This window comes from Gorilla gorilla, chromosome 16, assembly GCF_029281585.2.
Source record: "Gorilla gorilla gorilla isolate KB3781 chromosome 16, NHGRI_mGorGor1-v2.1_pri, whole genome shotgun sequence".
Lineage (NCBI taxonomy): Eukaryota > Metazoa > Chordata > Mammalia > Primates > Hominidae > Gorilla > Gorilla gorilla.
The window spans coordinates 44614844-44636703 of NC_073240.2; the positions used below are offsets into that span (position 1 = coordinate 44614844).

Genomic DNA, 21860 nt, shown 5'->3' on the forward strand with positions numbered 1-21860 from the left:
GGGCAACAGAGCCGTCTCTTTTAAAAAAAAAAAAAACAAAAAAACAAAAAAAACCCTGCAACGGCCCCCGAGTCTGCTGTATGGACACTCAAATGGCAATTACAGACATTTCTCCAAGAGTTTCAAGGCCTTACCCTCATTCTGACTCTAGGATAATTCTTAGATTGTATTCCACACAACAGTGACTTGTACCTATGTTCATCTTTATGTATTTACCACCTCATAGTAATTATTTGCATTCATTTTTATCGTACGACACTAAACTATTTGATTCTTCCAGTGGGACATTTAAATGATGTGAGAAGACCTTGGTCTTCTCAAATGCATCTGTATTTGGTCATGGAATAAATCCAGATGCTACCTAAAGCCAAGCTAGTACCTGAGCTTGTTTCTGAGATCAAAGGGAATTATCAAAATGTGAAACACCTTCTGCCTGACAATTGTTATCTTTTACTTTATTAGGCAATTAATACTTGTCAGCCTGGACATTTTATTTCCAGTATCATGCTAAAAATCTCCTTGTTGTGTAATTCTTTTATTTCTTGACATGCACACATATATGGATCAAAAAGTATGTACAACTAGAAAAATGGACTCCAAGCAAAAATGGAAAACATGTTTCCATGAGCTTAGATTTCCAGGTATATTACTCCTAAACCTAAGGTAGAAGTAATGCATTGTTCACTTACATGCCCACTTTTCTAACCCAAGCTAAGGGCTGGAAAAAGAAAGAACAGTCCCAAGTAAATATGGGAAACCATAGCAGTGATAAAACCTAAGATTTCTCAGAAATAGTTTTAAGTGGGAAGCCTCTAATCCTACCTGGACAGTGCTTTCCTGTGGGTTTCTCAGCATGAGTCCAAACCTCACAAAGCACCTTCAAAGTCTGGGCTACCCAGTATCACAAGTATAGCAGTAAGTCCAATATCTGGATACAGGGGCCAAGGAAACAATGAAAAAACCAAATCAAGGACCAGATGCTGAGACTTCCCCTTGTGTTCCACAGTTGGAAGAATAAGCAGTTGGACCCTAGGTAGTTTTCCGCTTCTTGGCAGATGGCCGCTCAAATACATCTCGTACCCCAGCTGCCTTTTGTTTGAAGAACTTTGTGTTCTGGGCACTCTCTTGGCCCCAAGCTGAGTCAAAGGAGGTGGTATCTTGATCCACAAGGTGAGTGTATTTGGTGCGACCTGAGCGTCCAAAGTTCTTGACCTGAGGGAAGGATGGATGATGAGTTATACCACCAAACAAACCATGCCTCAGCTATCAATACATCACTTTTCTCTGTCATGTTATTAAGGTTCCCCATACCTGCATGACTTTAGGAAGAATGGTTTTATTGAAATGATCCTCCAGGGTAGGAGCGCTGAAATCTCTCTTGTATACTTCTTCATCCTCATCCTGTATAAAAAAAATCTTATCAATCTTGTGGCTTTATTTCCTATATATTCAAACCACAAATTTATTAAACTCTACAATAAGGGATACAGAGAAAGCAGAGGGTATTGAGCCTTTCTTCAAGAGCTTACATCTAGTTAAAGAGATGACATTCTTTTTTTTTTTTTTTCTGAGACGGAATCTCGCTCTGTTGCCCAGGCTAGAGTGCACTGCCGCGATCTTGGCTCACTGCAACCTCCATCTCCCAGGTTCAAGCAGTTCTCCTGCCTCAGCCTCCCGAGTAGCTGAGGCTACAGGTGCATGCCACCACACTCAGCTAATTTTTTGTATTTTTAGTAGAGACGGAGTTTCACCGTGTTAGCCCAGATGGTCTCGATATCCCGACCCTGCGATCTGCCCACCTTGGCCTCCCAAAGTGCTGGCATTACAGGTGTGAACTACTGTGCCCGGCCGAGATGATATTCTTTTTCCTTTGTTGTATTTCTCCTTTTTTTTTTTTTCCCTGAGACAGGGTCTCATTCTGATGTCCTGATGTCCAGGCTGGAGTGCAGTGGGGTCACTACTGCTCACTGCAGCCTTGACCTCCCAGGATCAAACGATGCTCTCACCTCAGCCTCCTGAGTGGCTGGGACTACAGGTGCATGCAACTATGCCTAATTTTCTCCTTGAGTGTAGATGTGTCTTGAAGGTTGGCTTATTCTCTGCACTCAATGTGTTTGTTTACTCATGTGACTTCAACTCTGCATAGGCCTCTCAAATCTGCAATCCTGGATTTTTTACTGGCTTTCATATATCATAAGTTGGATATTTTATTGGGACTTGAAACGCACGTCTAAAGTGAAAACCATTTATTAATACCTAACCTTTCCATATCAACCTCTTCTCTTTAACTTTTCTGTTAGTAGGACCAGCGTACTCTTCGATTACCTAGATTCAAAACTGAGTAACCTCTTTGTGCATTCAATCAGTTGCCACATCTTACAAACTCTTACCACCTGGGTTATTAGTTTTCCTATACTATCAGTCTCACATACTGTCATTGCACTGATGTTTCTAGACTGTAACTCATTATAATCTTTGCCTTGCTCAAAAACTTCAGTGGTTCTCTATTAAATGAATACAACACCTAGGCTGGGCGCAGTGGCTCACGCCCGTAATCCCAGCACTTTGGGAGGCCAAGGTGGGCGGATCATGAGGTCACGAGTTCAAGACCAGCCTGACCAACATGGTGAAACTCTGTCTCTACTGAAAATACAAAAAACACTAGGCCTGGTGGCGCGCACCTGTAATCTCAGCTACACAGGAGGCCAAGGCAGGAGAATCGCTTGAACCCGGGAGGTGGAGGTTGCAGTGAGCTGAGATCGCACCACTGCACTCCAGCCTGGGTGACAGAGCGAGATTCCATCTCATAAATAAATAAATAAATAAATAAATAAATACAACTCCTGTGTAGTAATCAAGGCCAAATATTATACAGCCTTAATCCACCTTTTCAGTTCTCTTTGCTGCTTCCCTTCACAGCTGATGCTTTCTGCCTCCACTCCTGCTGGTCTCCACCTGGAATGTCTTCCCAGCACCGAATGTCAAAAAGTCTATACATCTTGGCCGGGCACAGTAGCTCACGCCTGTAATCCCAGCACTTTGGGATACTGAGGTGGGCACATCGCCTAAGGTCAGGAGTTCAAGACCAGCCTGGCCAACATGGAGAAACCCCGTCTCTACTAAAAATACAAAAAACTAGTTGGGCGTGGTGGTACACGCCTGTATTCCCAGCTACTTGGGGGACTGGGGCAGGAGAATTGCTTGAACCCGGGAGGCGGAGGTTGCAGTGAGCCAAGATCGCGCCACTGCACTCAAGCCTAGGTGACAAAAAAAAAATTATATATTTAATTTTTTTTTTTTTTTTTTTGATACAGTCTCACTCTGTCGCCCAGGCTAGAGTGCAGTGGCGTGAGATCTCGGCTCACTGCAAGTTCCGCCTCCCAGGTTCATGCCATTCTCCTGCCTCAGCCTCCCAAGTAGCTGTGACTACAGGCGCCCGCCACCACGCCTAGCTAATTTTTTGTATTTTTAGTAGAGATGGGTTTTCACCATGTTAGCCAGGAGAGTCTCGATCTCCTGACCTCATGATCCGCCTGCCTTGGCCTCCCAAAGTGCTGGGATTACAGGCGTGAGCCACCGCGCCCGGCCCAAAATTATACATCTTAAATGCTTAAATGTTACAACCTTTACGTCAACCCTTTCAATCTTCTACCAAATATAACACCTCTCTCGTCAGAACCCCTACAGTACTTTACTCTTACTTATGTTATAGTGATTATGTATTCTCGCTAACAGTGCTAAACAGTGACCTTTGCATAGTATATGCAGTAAAGCTTACTTACTCAATGAAATAAACAACATTAGTAAGGCTGGATGCAGTTGCTCTTGCCTGTAATCCCAGCACTTTGGGAGGCCAAGGTGGAAGGAGAGTTTGAGCCCAGGAGTTTGAGACCAGCCTGGGCTACATAGCAAAACCTATCTCTACAAAATAAAAATTAGGTGTGGTGGCACACACCTGTAGTCCCAACTACTCAGGAGGCTGAGGCAGGAGGACTGCTTGAGCCCAGGAGAATGAGGCAGCAGTGAGCCATGACTGCACCACTGCACTCTAGCCTGAGTGATAATATTACAATGCTGTGATACAGACTTATAAACACATATGCTGAAGGAATTAAAAATAGCACTATCTTGTTTAAGAAAGACTTTTTAAAAAAAAATTTATTTTGAGACAAAGTCTTGGTCAGCCACCCAGGCTGCAGTACAGTGGCACAATCACGGCTGACTGCAGCCTCAACCTCTCGGGCTGAAGCAGTCCTTCCACCTCAGCCCCTTGATAGGTGACACTACAGGCACGGACCACCATGCCTAATTTTTGTACTTTTTGTAGCGATGGGGTTTTGCCATGTTGCCCAGGCTGAACTCCTGGGCTCAACTGATCTGCTGGCCTTGGCCTCCCAAAATGTTAAGATTACAGGCATTAGCCAATGTACCCGGCCCACCAAAGGACTTTCACATACACTTTTCTTATGTATCTTAACTAGCAATGAACTGCTTCTCTAAGAAGCTTGATTAAAGCTGCGAACTGCTTAAGCAAACAAACTTTATGACCGAAGCAGTACAAGAAGTAATTCATAATCTCCACTGAATAGTAAGCTACATCTGCTGGAAAACTACCTAAGTAAACACTTCCTGCTAATCAGATAGACCTGAAACTGATTTTGGAGGGTGGCAGGGAAGCCGCCACTGAAGTTTTAACAGCATCTGCAGTGAAAGGCAGGAATTTAGTTGCAGTGGGAATATTTAGAATTTGCCACACGGCACTTGAAAAAGCTAGTCTAGTTTTTGGTGCAAACTGCTTTAACATTAGGAAATAAACCATACAGGGTTAACAGATTGCTATTTTGATCTTAGTCTTTACATGAAAAACAAAGATGATGGCATTCCATCTAATGGTTAGATAATAAACCATTTTTTTGGTTAGTTACTCTTGGGTACTGTCAGTTCAGAATGAAGTGAACTAACTTTCTGCCACCCAAAAGTGAATTAATGTAAAGCTATTTGCAGAGTTTGGTTTTCACATAACCAAAACTTCTCATTCAGCTATGAAAGAATGACAACTATGTTATGTGGAGGACCTAATTAGTCCACTATCTATACAGATCACTTCTCTATTTCATTTCCTCAATTTATCTAAGGCTGGGGACGATGGCTCATGCCTGTATTCCTAATACTTTGGGAGGCTGAGGTGGGAGGATTGCTTGAGGCCAGAAGGTCAACACCAGCCTGGGCAACATAGTGAAACCTGGTCTTTACGAAAAATTAAAAAAAAAAATAGCCAAAAAAAAAAAAAAAAAAAGCCAGGCATGGTTGTTGCATGCCTGTAGTCCCAGCTACTCTGGAGGCTGAAGCAGGTGTATCCCTTAAGTGCAGGACGTCAAGGTTGCAGTGAACTATAATCGCACCACCATACCCCAGCCTGGGTGACAGCGAGACTCCGTCTCTTAAAAAAAAAAAAAAGTCTATTACATCATTTCCTATTTTTGAGAGTTGGGGCCAAAAGAGAGAACAGTTGATGCTACTTCTATAATCCAATTGCTGATGCTTTTCTCTGAGTTTATATTGTTCAGAAGGAAAAAGCAAATGAGAAAGCTGACCACTGGCAAGTGGAAATTACATTCCAGAATATTCTTGAAGAGAAAAATAATTCAAAGTTTCTGAGTTATTCCTACTGCCCAATTTTCTGACTCTCTTTTCACTTCTTACCATGAAGAAGGCACCCCGGTGATAATACTTCTGTAAGAACTTGTATTTGCCCTTAACAGCTTTGTTGGTAATGACTTTGCCGTTTGCCCGAAGTTCAGCTCTCCTTTCTTCCTCAGTCAGGTTTCGCATGCGTTCAATTTCTGCTTTCTCCTTCTCAAGCCTGTCCAGGGAGCAAAACAACTTATTGGTACTGTTACAGCTTCAGAAAGACCAAATTATCTGAAAATAACAGTCCCATGTCATTTCAAGTATTAGTCACCTTCTTTAATTCTAGTCATTGCCTATTAGGAATCAAGATAAGGAGCTCAATAAAGAAATGGGTGAGTTAGTCTTCATTATGTTTGCTAGACTAGGTATTGCCAACTTTCAAAAGTTGATTCTAGCCCTTCTGACGTTCAGACATACTATTACTGCTGGGTTTTCCAACATTACAAATTCTCTTTCCCTAAAAGGTCTTCTTAGCTTAAAAAAAAAAGAAAATCAGTGAATTTAAAATAAGTGTCCGAGGCTTTGCTGGTATTCCTTTATGTAAGTGTATCATAATCATATAGGTGCTTGCATGTCACAAACCAAAGATTACCATCATTAATTAGATTGCAGTAACTTTTTTTTTTTTTTTTTTTTTTTTGGTGAGACAGAGTCTTGCTCTGTCGCCCAGGCTGGAGTGCAGTGGTGTGATCTTGGCTCACTGCAAGCTCCGCCTCCTGGGTTCATGCCATTCTCCTGCCTCAGCCTCCCGATTAGCTGGGACTACAGGTGCCCGCCACCATGCCCGGCTAATCTTTTTGTATTTTTAGTAGAGATGGGGTTTCACCGTGTTAGCCAGGATGGTCTCAATCTCCTGACCTCGTGATCCGCCCGCCTTGGCCTTCCAAAGTGCTGGGATTATAGGCGTGAGCCACTGCGCCCAGCCAGATTGCAGTAACTTTTTAGCCAGTGTTGGGGAGAGGGAGTGATATCCCTTGTCTCCAAAAAAAATGCATACATACACACAATTTTGTGTACAATTTTATTTTACATTTTTTTTGAGATGGAATCTCACTCTGTTGCCCAGGCTGGAGTGCAGTGGCACGATCTTGGCTCACTGCAACCTCTGCCTCCCAGGTTCAAGCTATTCTCCTGCTTCAGCCTCCTGAGTAGCTGGGATTACAGGTGTGTGCCACCATGCCCAACTAATTTTTGTATTTTTAGTACAGACAGGGTTTCACCATGTTGGACAGGCAGGTGTCAAACTCCTGACCTTGTGAGCCGCCCACCTTGGCCTCCCAAATTGTTGGAATTACAGGCGTGAGCCACCACGCCCGGCCTTGTGTACAATTTTAAAGGGCACTTAGACTCCTACTCCTTCAGGTCCAGGATAAAAATCTTAGAAACTACAGGCTGAGGGCCAGGTGTGGTGGCTCATGCCTGTAATCCCAGCACTTTGGGAGGCCGAGGTGGGTGGATCACCTGAAGTCAGGAGTTCAAGGCCAGCCTGGCCGACATGGTGAAAAACCACCTCTACTAAAAATACAAAAATTAGCTGGGCGTGGTGGCATATGCCTACAGTCCCAGCTACTCAGGAGGCTGAGGCAGGAGAACCGCTTGACTCCCAGGGGGTGGAGGTTGTAGTGAGCCAAGATTGCGCCACTGCACTCCAGCCTGGGCGACAGAGTGAGAGTGCGTCTCAAAAAAAAAAAAACAAAAAAAACCGAAAACAAAAAATTACAGGCTGAGTATGGAGTTATCTATTGTGTGTAGCTCATATTCAGGCAAGTTTTCTTTTTTTCTTTCTTTTTTTTTTTTTCCAGATAGAGTCTCACTCTGTCACCTAGGCTGGAGTGCAGTGGCACGATCTCAGCTCACCGCAACCTCTGCCTCCCAGGTTCAAGCGATTCTCTTGCCTCCGCCTCCCGAGTAGCTGGGAATAACAGGCACACACCACCACACCCAGCTAATTTTTGTATTTTAGTAGACATAGGTTTTCACCATGTTGGCGAAGCTGGTCTTGAACTCTCAGCCTGAAGTGATTCGCCTGCCTCAGCCACCCAAAGTGCTGGGATTATGGGTGTGAGCCATCACGCCCAGCCTAGAGTTATCTATTGATGGTTTCCTTTGTAATCTGGGATTACCCTCTCATACCTAGTAATTTACAGGAATGAGTGATGCAGCTCAGAAATGATTCTGCTGGGGCCGGGCATGATGGCTCATGCCATAATCCCAGCACTTTGGGAGGCCGAGGTGGGTGGACAACCTGAGATCATAAGTTTGAGACCAGCCTGACCAACATGGTGAAACCCTGTCTGTACTAAAAATACAAAAATTAGCCAGGCATGGTGGTGCATGCCTGTAATCCCAGCTACTTGGGAGGCTGAGGCAGGAAAATCACTTGAACCTGGCAGGCGGAGGCTGCAGTGAGCTGAGATTGTGACACTTCACTGCAGCCTGGATGAAAAGTGAAACTTCATGTCAAAAAAAAAAAAAAAGATTCTGCTCTAACATAGTGTAGATTATTTAAGTGCCACAAATTCTTCCCCTCACAGTATGTATGCCCCTTTTCAAAAAGTATGACTTTGCTGCTCCTCCTCTGCAGAGGTGGAGTCTGTTTCTCCACCTGCTTAAAGCTAGGGTGGCCTTGTGACTTGCTTTGACCAATATGTGGCAAGATCGATGTATGAGTTCTGGAACCGACGTGTCAGAAGACCTTGCCCTCTTAGAATGGTGCCCTGAGACTGCTATGTAAGGAAGCCAGTCTAATCCAGTGAAGGATAAGTGAGGCATCCTAACTGATAGCCACCACCTACTACTAACATGTGAGTGAAGCCCTTTTAAGTTTCTAGCCCAGTCAACCTTCCAGCTGGATGCAACTACATAAGTAAGCCCAGGTGAAATCAGTAGAGGAACTGTTCAGCCAACCTCCAAAATTGTGAAAAGTAATAAATTGTTGTTTCAAGTCACTCAATTGTGGGTTGGGTTGTACACAAGAAGAGATAACTACTAACAGTTACTAATTTTTGTGTCTACTAGGAAACTAAAGGGAGCACTGGCTGGCAGTCTATTATGGACACACGTCGACAAAGTGTTTTTCTCTTCCCTGATTTCACTGTAGCAAGTGAAACTCATATTCCAATTATAGGAAACTCACCCAGCAGCAAGAACTCTGAAGGTGGCTAGAATGGAACTCACAGTAGGTAATGAGTCTCAGAGCTATCCTGCTAGAAACCTGTTCCATTAGCAGCATTAACTCTAGGCTCATCTTTTTACTCACGCTTCTCGATCTTCTCTGTCCCTCTTGATTCTTTTTAGCTCTCGAACTTTCCATGCCTCATATTCCTCCTCATCATTTTCATCATCAGTATTGAGTGCATCCAATGCAGCCAGGGATCGCTTGTTCTCTTCCAGCTCTTTTTTGGTTTCCTCTTCGACAATCTGGATAGGGAGAACAATTCAGCTTGGACTTCCTTACTCTCCTCAGACAAACCTGATTACACTATTTCTTGTACTCAATCCTTGCAACCACTCCCCAGTACCTTGAGTGTGTACTTGCGCCTTTCCTCAGCCATGCGTTTTGCTTCCTGCTCCAGCTCCTTCTGTTTCAATGCTTCGGCTTCACGTTCTTGAACTGTCACTCGGTCCTTCCTGCATCACAGAGATCCTGTTAATTGCCCAAAGTCCTTAGAGTGGAGTGCTTTGTTCCCCTAGACCTAGTCCCATCCAAATCAGACAAAAACCAAACAATCTTTGGCTCTATTATTTTCAAAGAGCAAAAAACGCTGAGTCATCCCAGGTCTTTTTTTTTTTTTGAGACGGAGTCTCACTTGTCGCCTAGGCTGCAGTGCAGTGGTGTGATCTCGGCTCACTGCAACCTCCGCTCCTGGGTTCAAGCAATTCTCTGCCTCAGCCTCCCGAGTAGCTGGGATTACAGGAGTCTGCCACCACACCTGGTTAATTTCTTTGTATTTTTAGTAGAGATGGGGTTTCACCATCTTGGCTAGGCTGGTCTTGAACTCCTGACCTCCTGATCCACCTACCTCAGCCTCCCAAAGTGCTGGGATTACAGTCGTGAGCCACTGTGCCCAGCCATCATCCCAGGTCTTTAGAGGACTAAAATCATGTTCATCTTTGAGAACTGCCTGGACAGCAAAGAACCTGCTGGCCTGTAAGTAGTAGGATTTCTAGCCATCAGGAAAGGAATAGGAATTTGCTCGTTGAGTTTAATTTTGTGCTTAAAAATATATGGCCTTGGCTTGGCGCAGTGGCTCATGCCTGTAATCCCAGCACTTTGGGAGGCTGAGGAGGACGGATCACCTGAGGTTGGGGGTTCGAGACCAGCCTGACCAACATGGAAAAACCCCCGCTCTACTAAAAACAGAAAATTAGCCAGGCGTGGTGGCGCACGCGTGTAATCCCAGCTACTCGGGAGACAGAGGCAGGAGAACTGCTTGAAACCAGGAGGTGGAGGTTGTGGTGAGCCAAGATCATGCCATTGCACTCCAGCCTGGGCAACAAGAGCGAAACTCTGTCTCAAACAAACAAAAAAAGGCCTTGGACAGATATATGCTCTATTACTGAAAAAAGAGATGTGAAAACAAACTCAGGTTCTCTGCTAACGCCAAGATATTCCTCAGCAGCTAGTCTGCCAAGGGTAGAGCACTAGCAAAAGCACTTTCACTCAGCGTTTAGATTTCAGAATAGCAAGACAGAAAACAGACTTTTGTCTCCACGCCTGGAAAGTGGTAATTAAGTGGATTCAGATCTGGCTTGTGAGATACTTACTTTCGAATGAAGACTGGCTTAAGGCGAGGCTCCATCTCATCTTCACTGTCTGTGTACTCTTCATACTCAGACTCTGATTCTGACTCCTCTCCAGAACGACCCTCATCTTCCACTTCCATGACTTCCATCTCTTCATTTTTTCTCTCCTGTGCTCGCTGACGCATCATGCCACGCCGCCGCTCTATTTCCTATCAAGTCATATATATAAGCCAGTCAGTCAAATGGCCTATGGCTTTTTGTTCGTCTCATCAAACACAACAAATTCAAATGTAAAAAGATACAACTTAGTATCATTCTATTTTTAATCCTATCCCCACAAACAAGGAACATGATCAGAGTCCTGCCAAAGCAGTGATCTCATGTTTTTAAGGCTTCAACAAATGAGCACTGGCATCAACTTTTTCTTATATCCAGAAAAAAACTTCCCATGTTCCTCTATCATACCTCATCATCAATTTCTTCCTCCTCTTCTTCACTGCTGTCTTCTCGTTCCATGCGCCAAGCATCTCCTTCTACTTCTGAGTCACTCTCTCCTACCACTTCAGGTTCCACTATTTTTCGATGTCGAGCCAATCTGAAAAACAGTATCTCCAAATGTAACACCAATGTCATAAAAATGAAGTAGCATCAACTGCATTTCCATAGCCACAGAGCACATTATGTTTGCCTTCATTAATACTGAAGTTTTTTTTTTTTTGAGGCAGGGTCTTGCTCTGTCGCCCAGGCTGCAGTGCAGTGGTGCGATCTTGGCTCACTGCCACCTCTGCCTCCCAGACTCAAGTGATCCTCCCACCTCAGCCTCCTGAGTAGCTGGGACTACAGGCGTGCCACCACACCTGGCTAATATTTGTATTTTTTGTAGAGACGGGGTTTTACCATGTTGGCCAGGCTGGTCTTGAACTCCTGGACTTAGGCAATCTGCCCGCCTCAGCCTCTCAAAGTGCTGGGATTACAGGTGTGAGCCACCATGTCCATCCAGTATTAAAGTATTGAGGTGGAGGAAACTGAGGTGCAGATTAAAGAAACTAAACTAGGATGTCAGAGCGAATAGTCAAGTTGGGCCTGAAATACTAAATGTATGTTGAGGCATCCTGGGGCACCACAGCAAGCCAGCAAACTCATAGGGATGCATTGGGATTTTTTTTTTTTTGAGACAGAATCTCACTCTGTCACCCAGGCTGAAGTGCAATGGCATGATCTTGGCTCACCACAACCTCCGCCTCCCAGGTTCAAGTGATAATCCCTGCCTCAGCCTCCCGAGTAGCTGGGATTACAGGCACGCACCACCACACCCAGCTAATTTTTTTTATTTTTAGTAGAGATGGAGTTTCGCCATATTGGCCAGGCTAGTCTTGAACTCCTGACCTCAGGTGATCCACCTGCCTAGGCCTCCCAAAGTGCTGGGATTACAGGCGTGAGTCACTGAGCCCGGCCTGCATTGGGATATTTTTAATAGCTCAAGATAATTCAGTTTCAACATTAAGTCACACTACATTCCTTTCGAGAATATCGTGTCTTTGTGAAACTGGGTTTTGGTGGCTGCTGTGATAAAAAGTAAAAGAAAGTATAGTGTGAAAATCAATATAAAACAAGACATGAAAAAGTGACAGTGCTGATTCCAAGGTTTGAAAGGCTGTCAGTGTCCAACAGGCAAACAAATTCCACTAGTAACTATGGTTACGTGAGAATGAATGAAAGTGTTTTTTTCCCCCTGGGCACTGTAATTTTCTTTTTTTTTCTTTTCTTTTTCTTTTGAGATGGAGTCTCGCTTTGTCACCCAGGCTGGAGTGCAGTGGCGTGATCTCGGCTCACTGCAATCTCCGCCTGCCAGGTTCAAGCAATTCTCTGCCTCAGCCTCCCAAGTAGCTGGGATTACAGGTGCCCACCACCACGCCTGGCTAATTTTTTTGTATTTTTAGTAGAGACGGGTTTTACCAAGTTGGCCAGGCTGGTCTTGAACTCCTGACCTCGTGATCCACCCGCCTCGGCCTCCCCAAGTGCTAGGATTACAGGCGTGAGCCGCCGCACCTGGACATGGGCACTGTTAATTTTCAAGTGGCAAAGTTATTAGGACATAAATACTTATTAAGTTACTTGGCTCTAACTACTTAATAACTAAAATAAACAGAACTGTTTTGGCCCAGGAGCTCTGTGAAAAAACTCCTGGGACAATTATGAACGGTGAAAGTTCAGGACTCCTGGCCTACTCTATAAAGTAATGTCTCCATCAATATATAACATACAAAATCCCTCACTGGGAGGCTCTCTTTCTACCATGAGACCTTTATGAGGTCTTTTCTCCTACTTCAGTGTCATTTCCCCTTATTAGCATTTAGAATAAGTAGATGTATAAAATCAATTTACCAAAGTTTATAAAACATCTTTGTGCTAAAAAGACTCCTCTCAACAGCCAACAAATGTTCTGTGTTTTCTATTCCCATAAGGAGTTGAGTAGGTCCTTTAGGCCAGAAGTAACCTGCTGTTTTCTGAAGCTGCCACTTTGTAACTTTGGTCATGTAACTTTCTTAGCCCCTTTGTGCTCTTAGTTTCCTCCTTTTGTGAAATGGGGATAATAGCACCTATTTCATAAAGTTATTGTATGGATTACAAGAATTAGCAAATGTAATCTACTTGGTAGTACTATTCAAGTATTAGCTATTATTATTATTATTAAGCTGTAGAGGTTCATGTTCAAGTAAACACAATCATAGACATTACCTCTCTTCCACATCTTCACTAATACGGTTCTGTAAACGCCGTAGCCGGGGGTCACTGGATGAATCCTCCTCCTGTTCCTCAGGCTCTGCTTCTTGTTCTTTGGCTTTCTTAATGAACTGAAATTCTTCATCCTCCTCATCTGAGGACTCCATAGGGGCATAGTCTGGCCTTTTTCCGGACACATAACGCTTTACCTTCACTTTTTCCATTGAAATCTCACCTGGGCGAGAAAGGTAACTTATGTTTCAGTAGCCTCTTTCTCAGTGTGCTTCAACCCATCATGGCCTTTGCAAATAGAGCCCTTTATTCATAGTAGACAAGAGTCTAAGCAGGAGAAGAAGAGAGCCACTACCCAACCATCTATTCATCTAATGGTGTTTTCCTACAAAGGCCAAGTCATGAGACTGCATCCTTGTGAAAGCCAACACTGATGATAATGAGGCTTACCTTGAGTACAATGAAGTAGAGGAAGGTAGGCAGTGAAACAGTAGAAAAAAGTCCCCCCACAAAAGGCAGACTGCATCCATCACAAATTCATGGTATCCCACCTCAACTACACCCTTAAACAAATTATTTGTAACAGTGCCCAGCACATAGTAAGGGTAATTTCTGCAGGAACATAAAACTGCTCAGGCATTCTTGTAGTTCCCTCTGGAATTTCCATGGCAGCCTTTATAACATACTGCCACATGACTCAATATTCTAATCTTACCTATTTCTACCTTCTTTTCCTTTACCTTATGTGTTATCAAACATGCAAGAGTATGTAATCTCTTACAAATACAATTCTTTTTTTTTGAGACGGAGTCTCGCTCTGTCGCCCAGGCTGGAGTGCAGTGGCATGATCTCGGCTCACTGCAACCTCCGCCTCCCGGGTTCAAGTGATTCTTCTGCCTCAGCCTCCTGAGTAGCTGGGACTACAGACGCGTGCCACCACGCCCAGCTAATTTTTTGTATTTTTAGTAGAGATGGGGTTTCACCGTATTAGCCATGATGGTCTCAATCTCCTGACCTCATGATCCACCCACCTCGGCCTCCCAAAGTGCTGGGATTACAGGCGTGAGCCACAGCACCCAGCCTACAAATACAAACAATTCTAGTGAACAAAGACAGTGAAAACTAACCAACTTATTTTATGAGTATAACCTTGATAACCAAATTGGACAGTTCAAAGGAAAACTTTAGGTGGATTTCACTTACAAACACAAATACAAAAATACTAAATAACGTAAGAGCAAATTTATCCCAGCAATATAAAAACTACCAAAAAAAAAAAAAAAAGAAAAAAAAAAAACCCTAAGCTAACACAACTTATCAGAATTTAGCCCAAGACTAGAAGGATAGTTTGACTTTAGAAAATTAATGAGGGGGCCAGGTGCGGTGGCTCATGCCTGTAATCGCAGCATTTTGGAAGGTTGAGGCAGGAGGATTGCTTAAACCCAGGAGTTCGAAACCAGCCTGGGTTTAGACCTCGTCTCTACTAAAAATAAAAAAAATTACCCGGGCATAGTGGTATATGCCTGTGGTCCCAAGCTACATGGGAGGCTGAGGTGGGAGAATCACTGGAGCCCAGGAGGTTGAGGCTGCGGCAAGCCATGACCACACCAAGGCACTCACTTTAGCCTGAGTGATAGAGTGAGACCTTGTGTCAAACACAAAAATATATATAGCTGGGCACAGTGGCTCATGCTTGTAATCCCAGCACTTTGGAAAGCCAAGGTGGGCAGATCAGTTGAGGCTAGGAGTTCGAGACCAGCCTGGCCAACATGGCAAAACTCCGTCTCTACTAAAAATACAAAAATTAGCCAGACGTGGTGGCACAGACTTTTTAATCCAAGCTACTCAGGTGGCTGAGGCAGGAGAATCACTTGAACCTGGAAGGTGGAGGTTGCAGTGAGCTGAGATCATGCTACTGCACTCCAGCCTGGGCAACACAGTAAGACTCTGTCTTTAAAAACAAAACAAAACAAAATTCCAAAAAAATGTACATAGATAGATAGATGAACAATGGGAGGGAAGCAATATACTATTTTTACTTTTTAAAATTTTATTTTTGTTTGTTATTTTTTAAAAGGTAGAGAAAGGGTCTTGCTATGTTGCCCAAGCTGGCCTTGGACTCCTGGCCTCAAGTGATCCTCCAGCCTCAGTCTCCCAAAGTGCTAGGATTACAGGTGTGAGCCATCTCTCCTAGCCTACTATTTTTTAAAGTCACATTTTTAAAAAATAATAGATACAGCAGACTTTATACTTAATCATAAAACAATAGAACCATTCTATTTATTTATTTATTTATTTATTTATTTATTTTGAGACGGAGTCTCGCTCTGTTGCCCAGGCTGCGGTGCAGTGGCATGATCTCCGCTCACTGCAACCTCCGACCCCTGGGTTCAAGCAATTCTCCCTGCCTCAGGCTCCTGAGTAGCTGGGATTACAGGTGCCCACCACCATGCCCGGCTAATTTGTGTATTTTTTAGTAAAGACAGGGTTTCACCATGTAGGCCAGGCTGGTCTTGAACTCCTGACCTCAGGTGATCTGCCGGCCTCAGTATCATAAAGTGCTGGGATTACAGGTGTGAGCCACCGTGACTGGCCAGAAGCATTCTCTTTAAAAATCAGTGGGCATCCAGCTGGGCGTGGTGGCTCACGCCTGTAATCCCAGCACTCTGGGAGGCCAAGGCGGACGGATCACAACGTCAGGAAATCGAGAACATCCTGGCTAACACAGTGAAACCCCATCTCCACTAAAAAGACAAAAAAATTAGCCAGGCATGGTGGCAAGTGCCTGTAGTCCCAGCTACTTGGGAGGCTGAGGCAGGAGAATGGCATGAACCCGGGACGCAGAGCTTGCAGTGAGCGAGACAGCACCACTGCGCTCCAGCCTGGGCAACAGAGCGAGACTCCATCTCAAAAAAACAAAAAAACAAAAAATTAGCCGGGTGTGGTGGCACGCACCTGTAGTCCCAGCTACTCAAGAGGCTGAGGCAGGAGAATGGTGTGAACCCAGGGGCGGAGCTTGCAGTGAGCCGAGATCGCGCCACTGCACTCCAGCCTGGGCGACAGGGCAAGACTCCATCTCAAAAAAAACAAACAACAACAACAAAAAAAACCAGTGAGCATCCTAATGTTGTCCCTATCACACCTTCTAGTCAACACTGTATTATGGTTCTAATTTGGGCAATAAGGAAAAGTTATAAGGATTTAAAAGGAAGAAACTGCCATAATTTGCAGATTATATGGTTGTCTTTGTAGAAAACACAAGATAATAGATAAAAGAGTTCAGAAAAAATGTTAGATAAAAAACTTATTTATAAAAATAAGCATACCTGTACATTAGCTACATATAATTAGAAAGTACAATTTTATTTTTATTTATTTTCTTGAGACAGGGTCTCACTCTGTTTCCTAGGGTGGAGTGCGGTGGCGCAATCATGGCTCACCACAGCCTCAACCTCCTAGGCTCAAACCATTCTCCTGCCTCAGCCTCCCAAGTAGCTGGGACTACAGGCATGCAACACCATGCCGGTTTAATTTAAAAATTTTTTTGTACAGACAAGGTCTCACTATGCTGCCCACGCTGGTCTTGAACTCCTGGACTCAAGTGATCCTCTTGCCTAGGGCCTCCCAAAGTGCTGGGATTACAGGCGTGAGCCACCATGCCCGGCTTATTTTCTACTTTTTGAGAAAGGGTCTCATTCTGTTACCCAGGCTGGTGTGCAGTGGCATGATCACAGCTCACTGCAGTCTCAACCTCCTGGGCTAAAGTGAGCCTCCCTCTTCAGCCTCTCAGTAGCTGGGACTACAGACAGGTACTGCCCAGGTAATTTTATTTTTTTGTAGAGCACTGTATTTTTTGGGGTCTCGCTATGGTGCCCAGGCTGGAGAAAATACAGTTTTAAAATACCATTAACGGTCACAAGTAATCTATAAGATACTGTGGAATAAATCCAACAAACAATGTACAAGGCTTTTAGGAGGAAAAATATATAATTTTATTGAAAGATAAAAAAGATGTAAATAGAGAAATATTTCATGTTCAAGGCTGAGAAGATGGCAACTGCACCTGAATTAACCTATAAATGTATAATCTATCATTTTAATGCAATTCCATTAAAAGTTCTCTCCAGGCTTATTCCAAAATCATATGGAAGAATAGGAGGCCCCAAAATGCCAAGACAATGCTGAAGAAGAATAAAGCTGATGGGGGGCGGGGAATGAGGGGTGGGGCATAGTTTACCAGATATGTCAGTGACCCAGGAAGTACACAGAAATCAATGGAACAGAGAAAAGAAAAACAAACTTATATGAGAACTCGAGTATATTATAGGGATGGCATTAAAAATCAGTAGAAAATGGATGGGGTGAGAAGGGACAATTGGCCAACCATATAGTAAAATTAGACCTCTAACTTCCACCACAGACACAAAAATTCCAGATGGATTAAAGATGCAACTATGAAAAACTTATCTTAAATATTTACATTCCCTACTGGACTGTAAGCTCTCTAACTTATAATCTGTCTTGTATAAGTGTGTATTCAACTCAATTTAATATATACAAACACTCAGAAGATAGAAAACCTTTACAATATGAGTATCTGTGATCTCAGTGCAGGGAAGGATTATTTCTTAAACGATATACAAAAAAAAGCTAAAACCATACAAGATAAAGTTGATAAATCTGATAATACTAAAACTAGAAACATCTGTGTAAGAGAAGACTCCATAATTAAAAGACAAGCCAAAAAATGGGGAAATGTATACTATAGATTTGGAATATATAAAAACAAAGCAAACAGAAAGTGGGTAACTGACATAAACAGGTAATTCATGGAAAAGAAAACCTAGAGAGCTTATTAGACACATGAACAAGATGCCCAGCATCGGCCGGACGCAGTAGCTCTACGGGGAGCCGAGATGGAGCCATTGCACTCCAGCTTGGGCAACAAGAGTGAAACTCTTTCTCAAAAAAAAAAAAAAGCCCAGCATCACTAGCAATCAGGGGAATGCAAATTAGAATAACGAGATACCATTTCACACCTGTTAGATTGGGCAAAAAATGTAAAAATCTGATACAACCAAGTGTGCAGATGATGAATATATGGGAAATAAAGCTCTTAGGTTCTCGAAGTTTGTTTTCTTTTTTTTCTTTGAGACAGTCTTGCTCTGTTGGCCAGGCTGGAGGGCAGTGGCGTGATCTTGGTTCCATGAAACCTCCACCTGCCGGGTTCAAGTGATTCTCCTGCCTCAGCCTTCCAAACAGCTGGGATTACAGGCGTGCGCCATCACAACCCGGCTAATTTTTGTATTTTTAGTAGAGACGGGGTTTCACCATGTTGGCCAGGCTGGTCTCGAACTCCTGACCTCAGGTGATCCACCCATCTCGGCCTCCCAAAGTGCTGGGATTACAGGCCTGAGGCATCGCGCCCAGCCTTTGTTTTAACAGACAGGGTCTTGATCTGTTGCTTAGGCTGGAGTGTAATGGCACAATCATAGCTCATTGCGGCTTTGAACTTTCGAGCATAAGTGATCCTCCTGCTTTGGCTTCCCCCAAGTAGCAGGAGCACATCACTACATCCCGCTAATTTTTAATTATTATTATTATTATTATTATTTTTGAGACGAAGTCTTGCTCTTGTCCCCCAGGCTGGAGAGCAATGGTGCGATCTCAGCTCACTGCAACCTCTGCCCCCTGAGTTCAAGTGATTCTCCTGCCTCAGCCTACCGAGTAGCTGGGATTACAGGCGCCTGCCACCACGCCTGGCTAATTTTTGTATTTTTAGTAGAGATGGTTTCACCACGTTGGCCAGGTTGGTCTCGAACTCTTGACCTCAGGTGATCCACCAGCCTCAGCCTCCCAAAGTGCTGGGATTACAGGTGTGAGCCACCGCGTCGGGCCCTAATTTTTATTTTTATTTTTGCAGAGATTGGCGGGGGAGGTCTCGCTATGTTGCCCAAGCTGGTCTTGAACTCCTGGCCTCAAGCGATCCTCCTGCCTCAGCCTCCCGAAGTGCTGAGATTACAGGTGTGAGCCACTGTGCTCCACAAATTCTTACGTTCTTATAACTTACTTTGGGGAGCAATTGGCAACAGGTACTGAATAAAGCTAGTATTGGGTAGAGAATGACAATTGCAGAACTTTTTTTTTTTTGTCAGAGAGTCTCACACTGTGGCCCAGGCTGGAGTGCAATGGTGCGATCTCTGCTCACTGCGACCTCTACCTCCCGGGTTCAAGCAATTCTCCTGCCTCAGATTCCCAAGTAGCTGGGATTATAGGTACCCACCACCAAGCATGGCTAATTTTTTGTATTTTTAGTAGAGACGGGGTTTCGCCATGATGGCCAGGCTATCTCGAACTCCTGACCTCAGGTGTTCAGCCCGCCTCAACCTCCCAAAGTGCTGGGTTTATGGGCATAAGACACCGTGCCTGGCCGCAGCACTTTTTTAAACAACGGGACAACCACCTGCCTCTCAGTAGGGAATAAACTGTGGATTACAGTTTATTTTATACAATGAAATTCATAAGCTGTTAAGATGAATGAATTAGATGTATAGGGATCCAAAGATAATTCTCAAAAGCCATGTTGAGACTAGACACGGCGGCATCTACTTGGGAGGCTGAGGCAGGAGGACAGCCTGAGCCCCAGGAGTTCGAGTCCAGCCTGGGCAGCATAAGCAGACTTCTATGGACAGCAAAAGAGGGACTGTATCCCGCACAATGCCCTGCCAACAGGCATTCTCTATCTATCTATCTAGTCTGATATTATATACATATTCTGATACATACTTAAGTTCCTAATTATTAGATTAATAATATACTTAAGTTCCTAAGTAATTACACTAATAATACATAAATTCTAGTAATTATATGTAATTAGTGATATTATATTCTTATCATAATATATATTAGACTAATACATATATTCTAGCATATATATATTAGACATATATATTCTGATATATACTTAAGTTCCTAACTAATATTTTTATATATGTAATATATATTTTATATATGTAACATTAGTCTAAGGAATTTGTGGAGGCTAATAGAAGGGAGGTGCTTGCTGAATACGAGAGCAGGCCACAGGAACAAGATCGGATGCAAGTGGGTGGGGGTGGAATGATCGAAGAATCTGGCAGCCAGATCTCAAAAGCTGGCGGGGTTGGAGTGGTCTGTCCGGGAGAGGTCTGGAGGTTGCTGGGGCCGGAAGGGGTTAAAATTCGACTGGGAAGAGGGTGTTAGCACCGTACCTTTCTCATTGCGAACTGGGACGGCCCCAGCCGTAGACTGAATGGGCGGCTGCTTCATGAGAGCGCTTGGGACCGACATGTTGATGGCAGCGACGGTGATTCCCGAAACTTGACTAATTCCAAACAGTGAACACCAACAACGTCAACGAAGAGAAGAAATTCCTTCCACCTAAGTCCGCGAACACAGCTGCGCGACTGATAGAGAAACTACTCACGGCTGAGCTAGATAAACCGGAAATACATGACGAGAGGATTGTGGGATGGTGGACGACGTTTGGGCGCCCACAGCTAGGAAGTTGAGTCGGTTTCTGCGCATGCTCATTGGCTGCCCGCATGTCCTCTACGTCGCAGAATTTGGAAGCAGCTTTTGGCGGGAAATTTTGCTTCCTTTGGGCTTTGCTGTTAGGACCCTGCGGTGAGGAAGGTTCGAATGAAAGATTTTACGTGTTAGCTTGGTTTGAAGCCAAGAACGGTATAGTGAATAAGAAACTCAGGCGACAGTGAGTTACTGTTTGAATGGCTTGTTGAAAGCTCGGAAGAAGTAGAGTTTGATGGAATAAAAATCTTGCCAGTAGTATCCGATTAGCTTAGTTCATAAGGCCAGGGTGGGCTGTGGTGCGGTATTTGGTTTCACAGGGCAGGTGGTGCTGATTTAGGCCAGTGACCAAAAAAACAAAAAACAAAAAACAAAAAAACTCCCGAGGTGCCTGGGACATTGCCTGCCTGAAATTCCAAAACTCCACTTTTTTAGGCTTTCAGGTTTTTCCAGTTTCTGGAAACTACCTATTAAAATACATTCCTGGCTGGAAAATGTTTGTATTTAAATATCTAAGTAATTATTATTCTTTTGAGACTGTCTTTTTCTGTCACCCAGGCTGGAGTGCAGTGGCTCGATCTCAGCTCACTGCAGTCTCCACCTCCCGGGTTTAAGCAATTCTCGTGCCTCAGCCTTCTGATTAGCTGGGATTACAGGCGCCTGCCACCACGCCCTGCTGATTTTTGTATTTTTAGTAGAGACGAGGTTTCACCATGTTGGCCAGGCTTAAGTGATCCACCCACTCCGGCCTCCCACAGTGCTGAGTGTTGGCGTGGGCCACCACTCCCGGCTAATTTTTGTATTTTTAGTAGAGGCGGGGTTTCGCCATGTTGCCCAGGCTGGTCTTGAACTCCTGACCTCAGATGATCCAGCTACCTCGGCCTCCCCAAAGTGCTGGGATTACAGAGGTGAGCCACCGCACCCGGCCTATTTAAGAACTCTTTAAGGACTTACAGGATAATAACAGAAGCAGCTCCAATTTACAAGCTGAGTCGTGTTAAAAAATATATATAATATTGGCTAATTGGAAAGTCAGGACACATTTCACAGTAGAAAGGACTTTATAACTGTGGGGGAGACAAGGGACAGTAGGAACAAAGTCTTAAAGTCCAGAAACAGTA

The 21860-nt window shown here is 44.0% G+C and overlaps 1 protein-coding gene across 1 annotated transcript; it reads right to left on the reverse strand.

The window, feature by feature from the left end:
• Positions 1 to 430: 430 nt before the first annotated feature.
• MFAP1 (microfibril associated protein 1) lies at positions 431 to 21007 on the reverse strand. Its single transcript, XM_019010484.3, has 9 exons — positions 20424 to 21007; positions 13177 to 13396; positions 10903 to 11032; positions 10459 to 10646; positions 9213 to 9321; positions 8951 to 9111; positions 5704 to 5863; positions 1312 to 1401; positions 431 to 1212 (listed from the first exon to the last, which is right to left on the reverse strand). Exons 1-9 carry the CDS (start codon positions 20500 to 20502, stop codon positions 1030 to 1032), a joined length of 1320 nt encoding a protein of 439 aa, XP_018866029.1. The 5' UTR covers positions 20503 to 21007; the 3' UTR covers positions 431 to 1029.
• Positions 21008 to 21860: the final 853 nt, after the last annotated feature.

What these genes read in the sequence shown, in the direction of transcription:
- MFAP1 (XM_019010484.3), bottom strand. Translation starts at nt 20,502, where the DNA reads ATGTCGGTCCCAAGCGCTCTCATGAAGCAGCCGCCCATTCAGTCTACG. An exon ending in CCCAGTTCGCAATGAGAAAG is followed by an intron (nt 13,397 to 20,423) that starts GTACGGTGCTAA and finishes TTTCTCGCCCAG; the next exon opens with GTGAGATTTCAATGGAAAAA. An exon ending in GACAGAGAAGATCGAGAAGC is followed by an intron (nt 5,864 to 8,950) that starts GTGAGTAAAAAG and finishes CTCCCTGGACAG; the next exon opens with GCTTGAGAAGGAGAAAGCAG.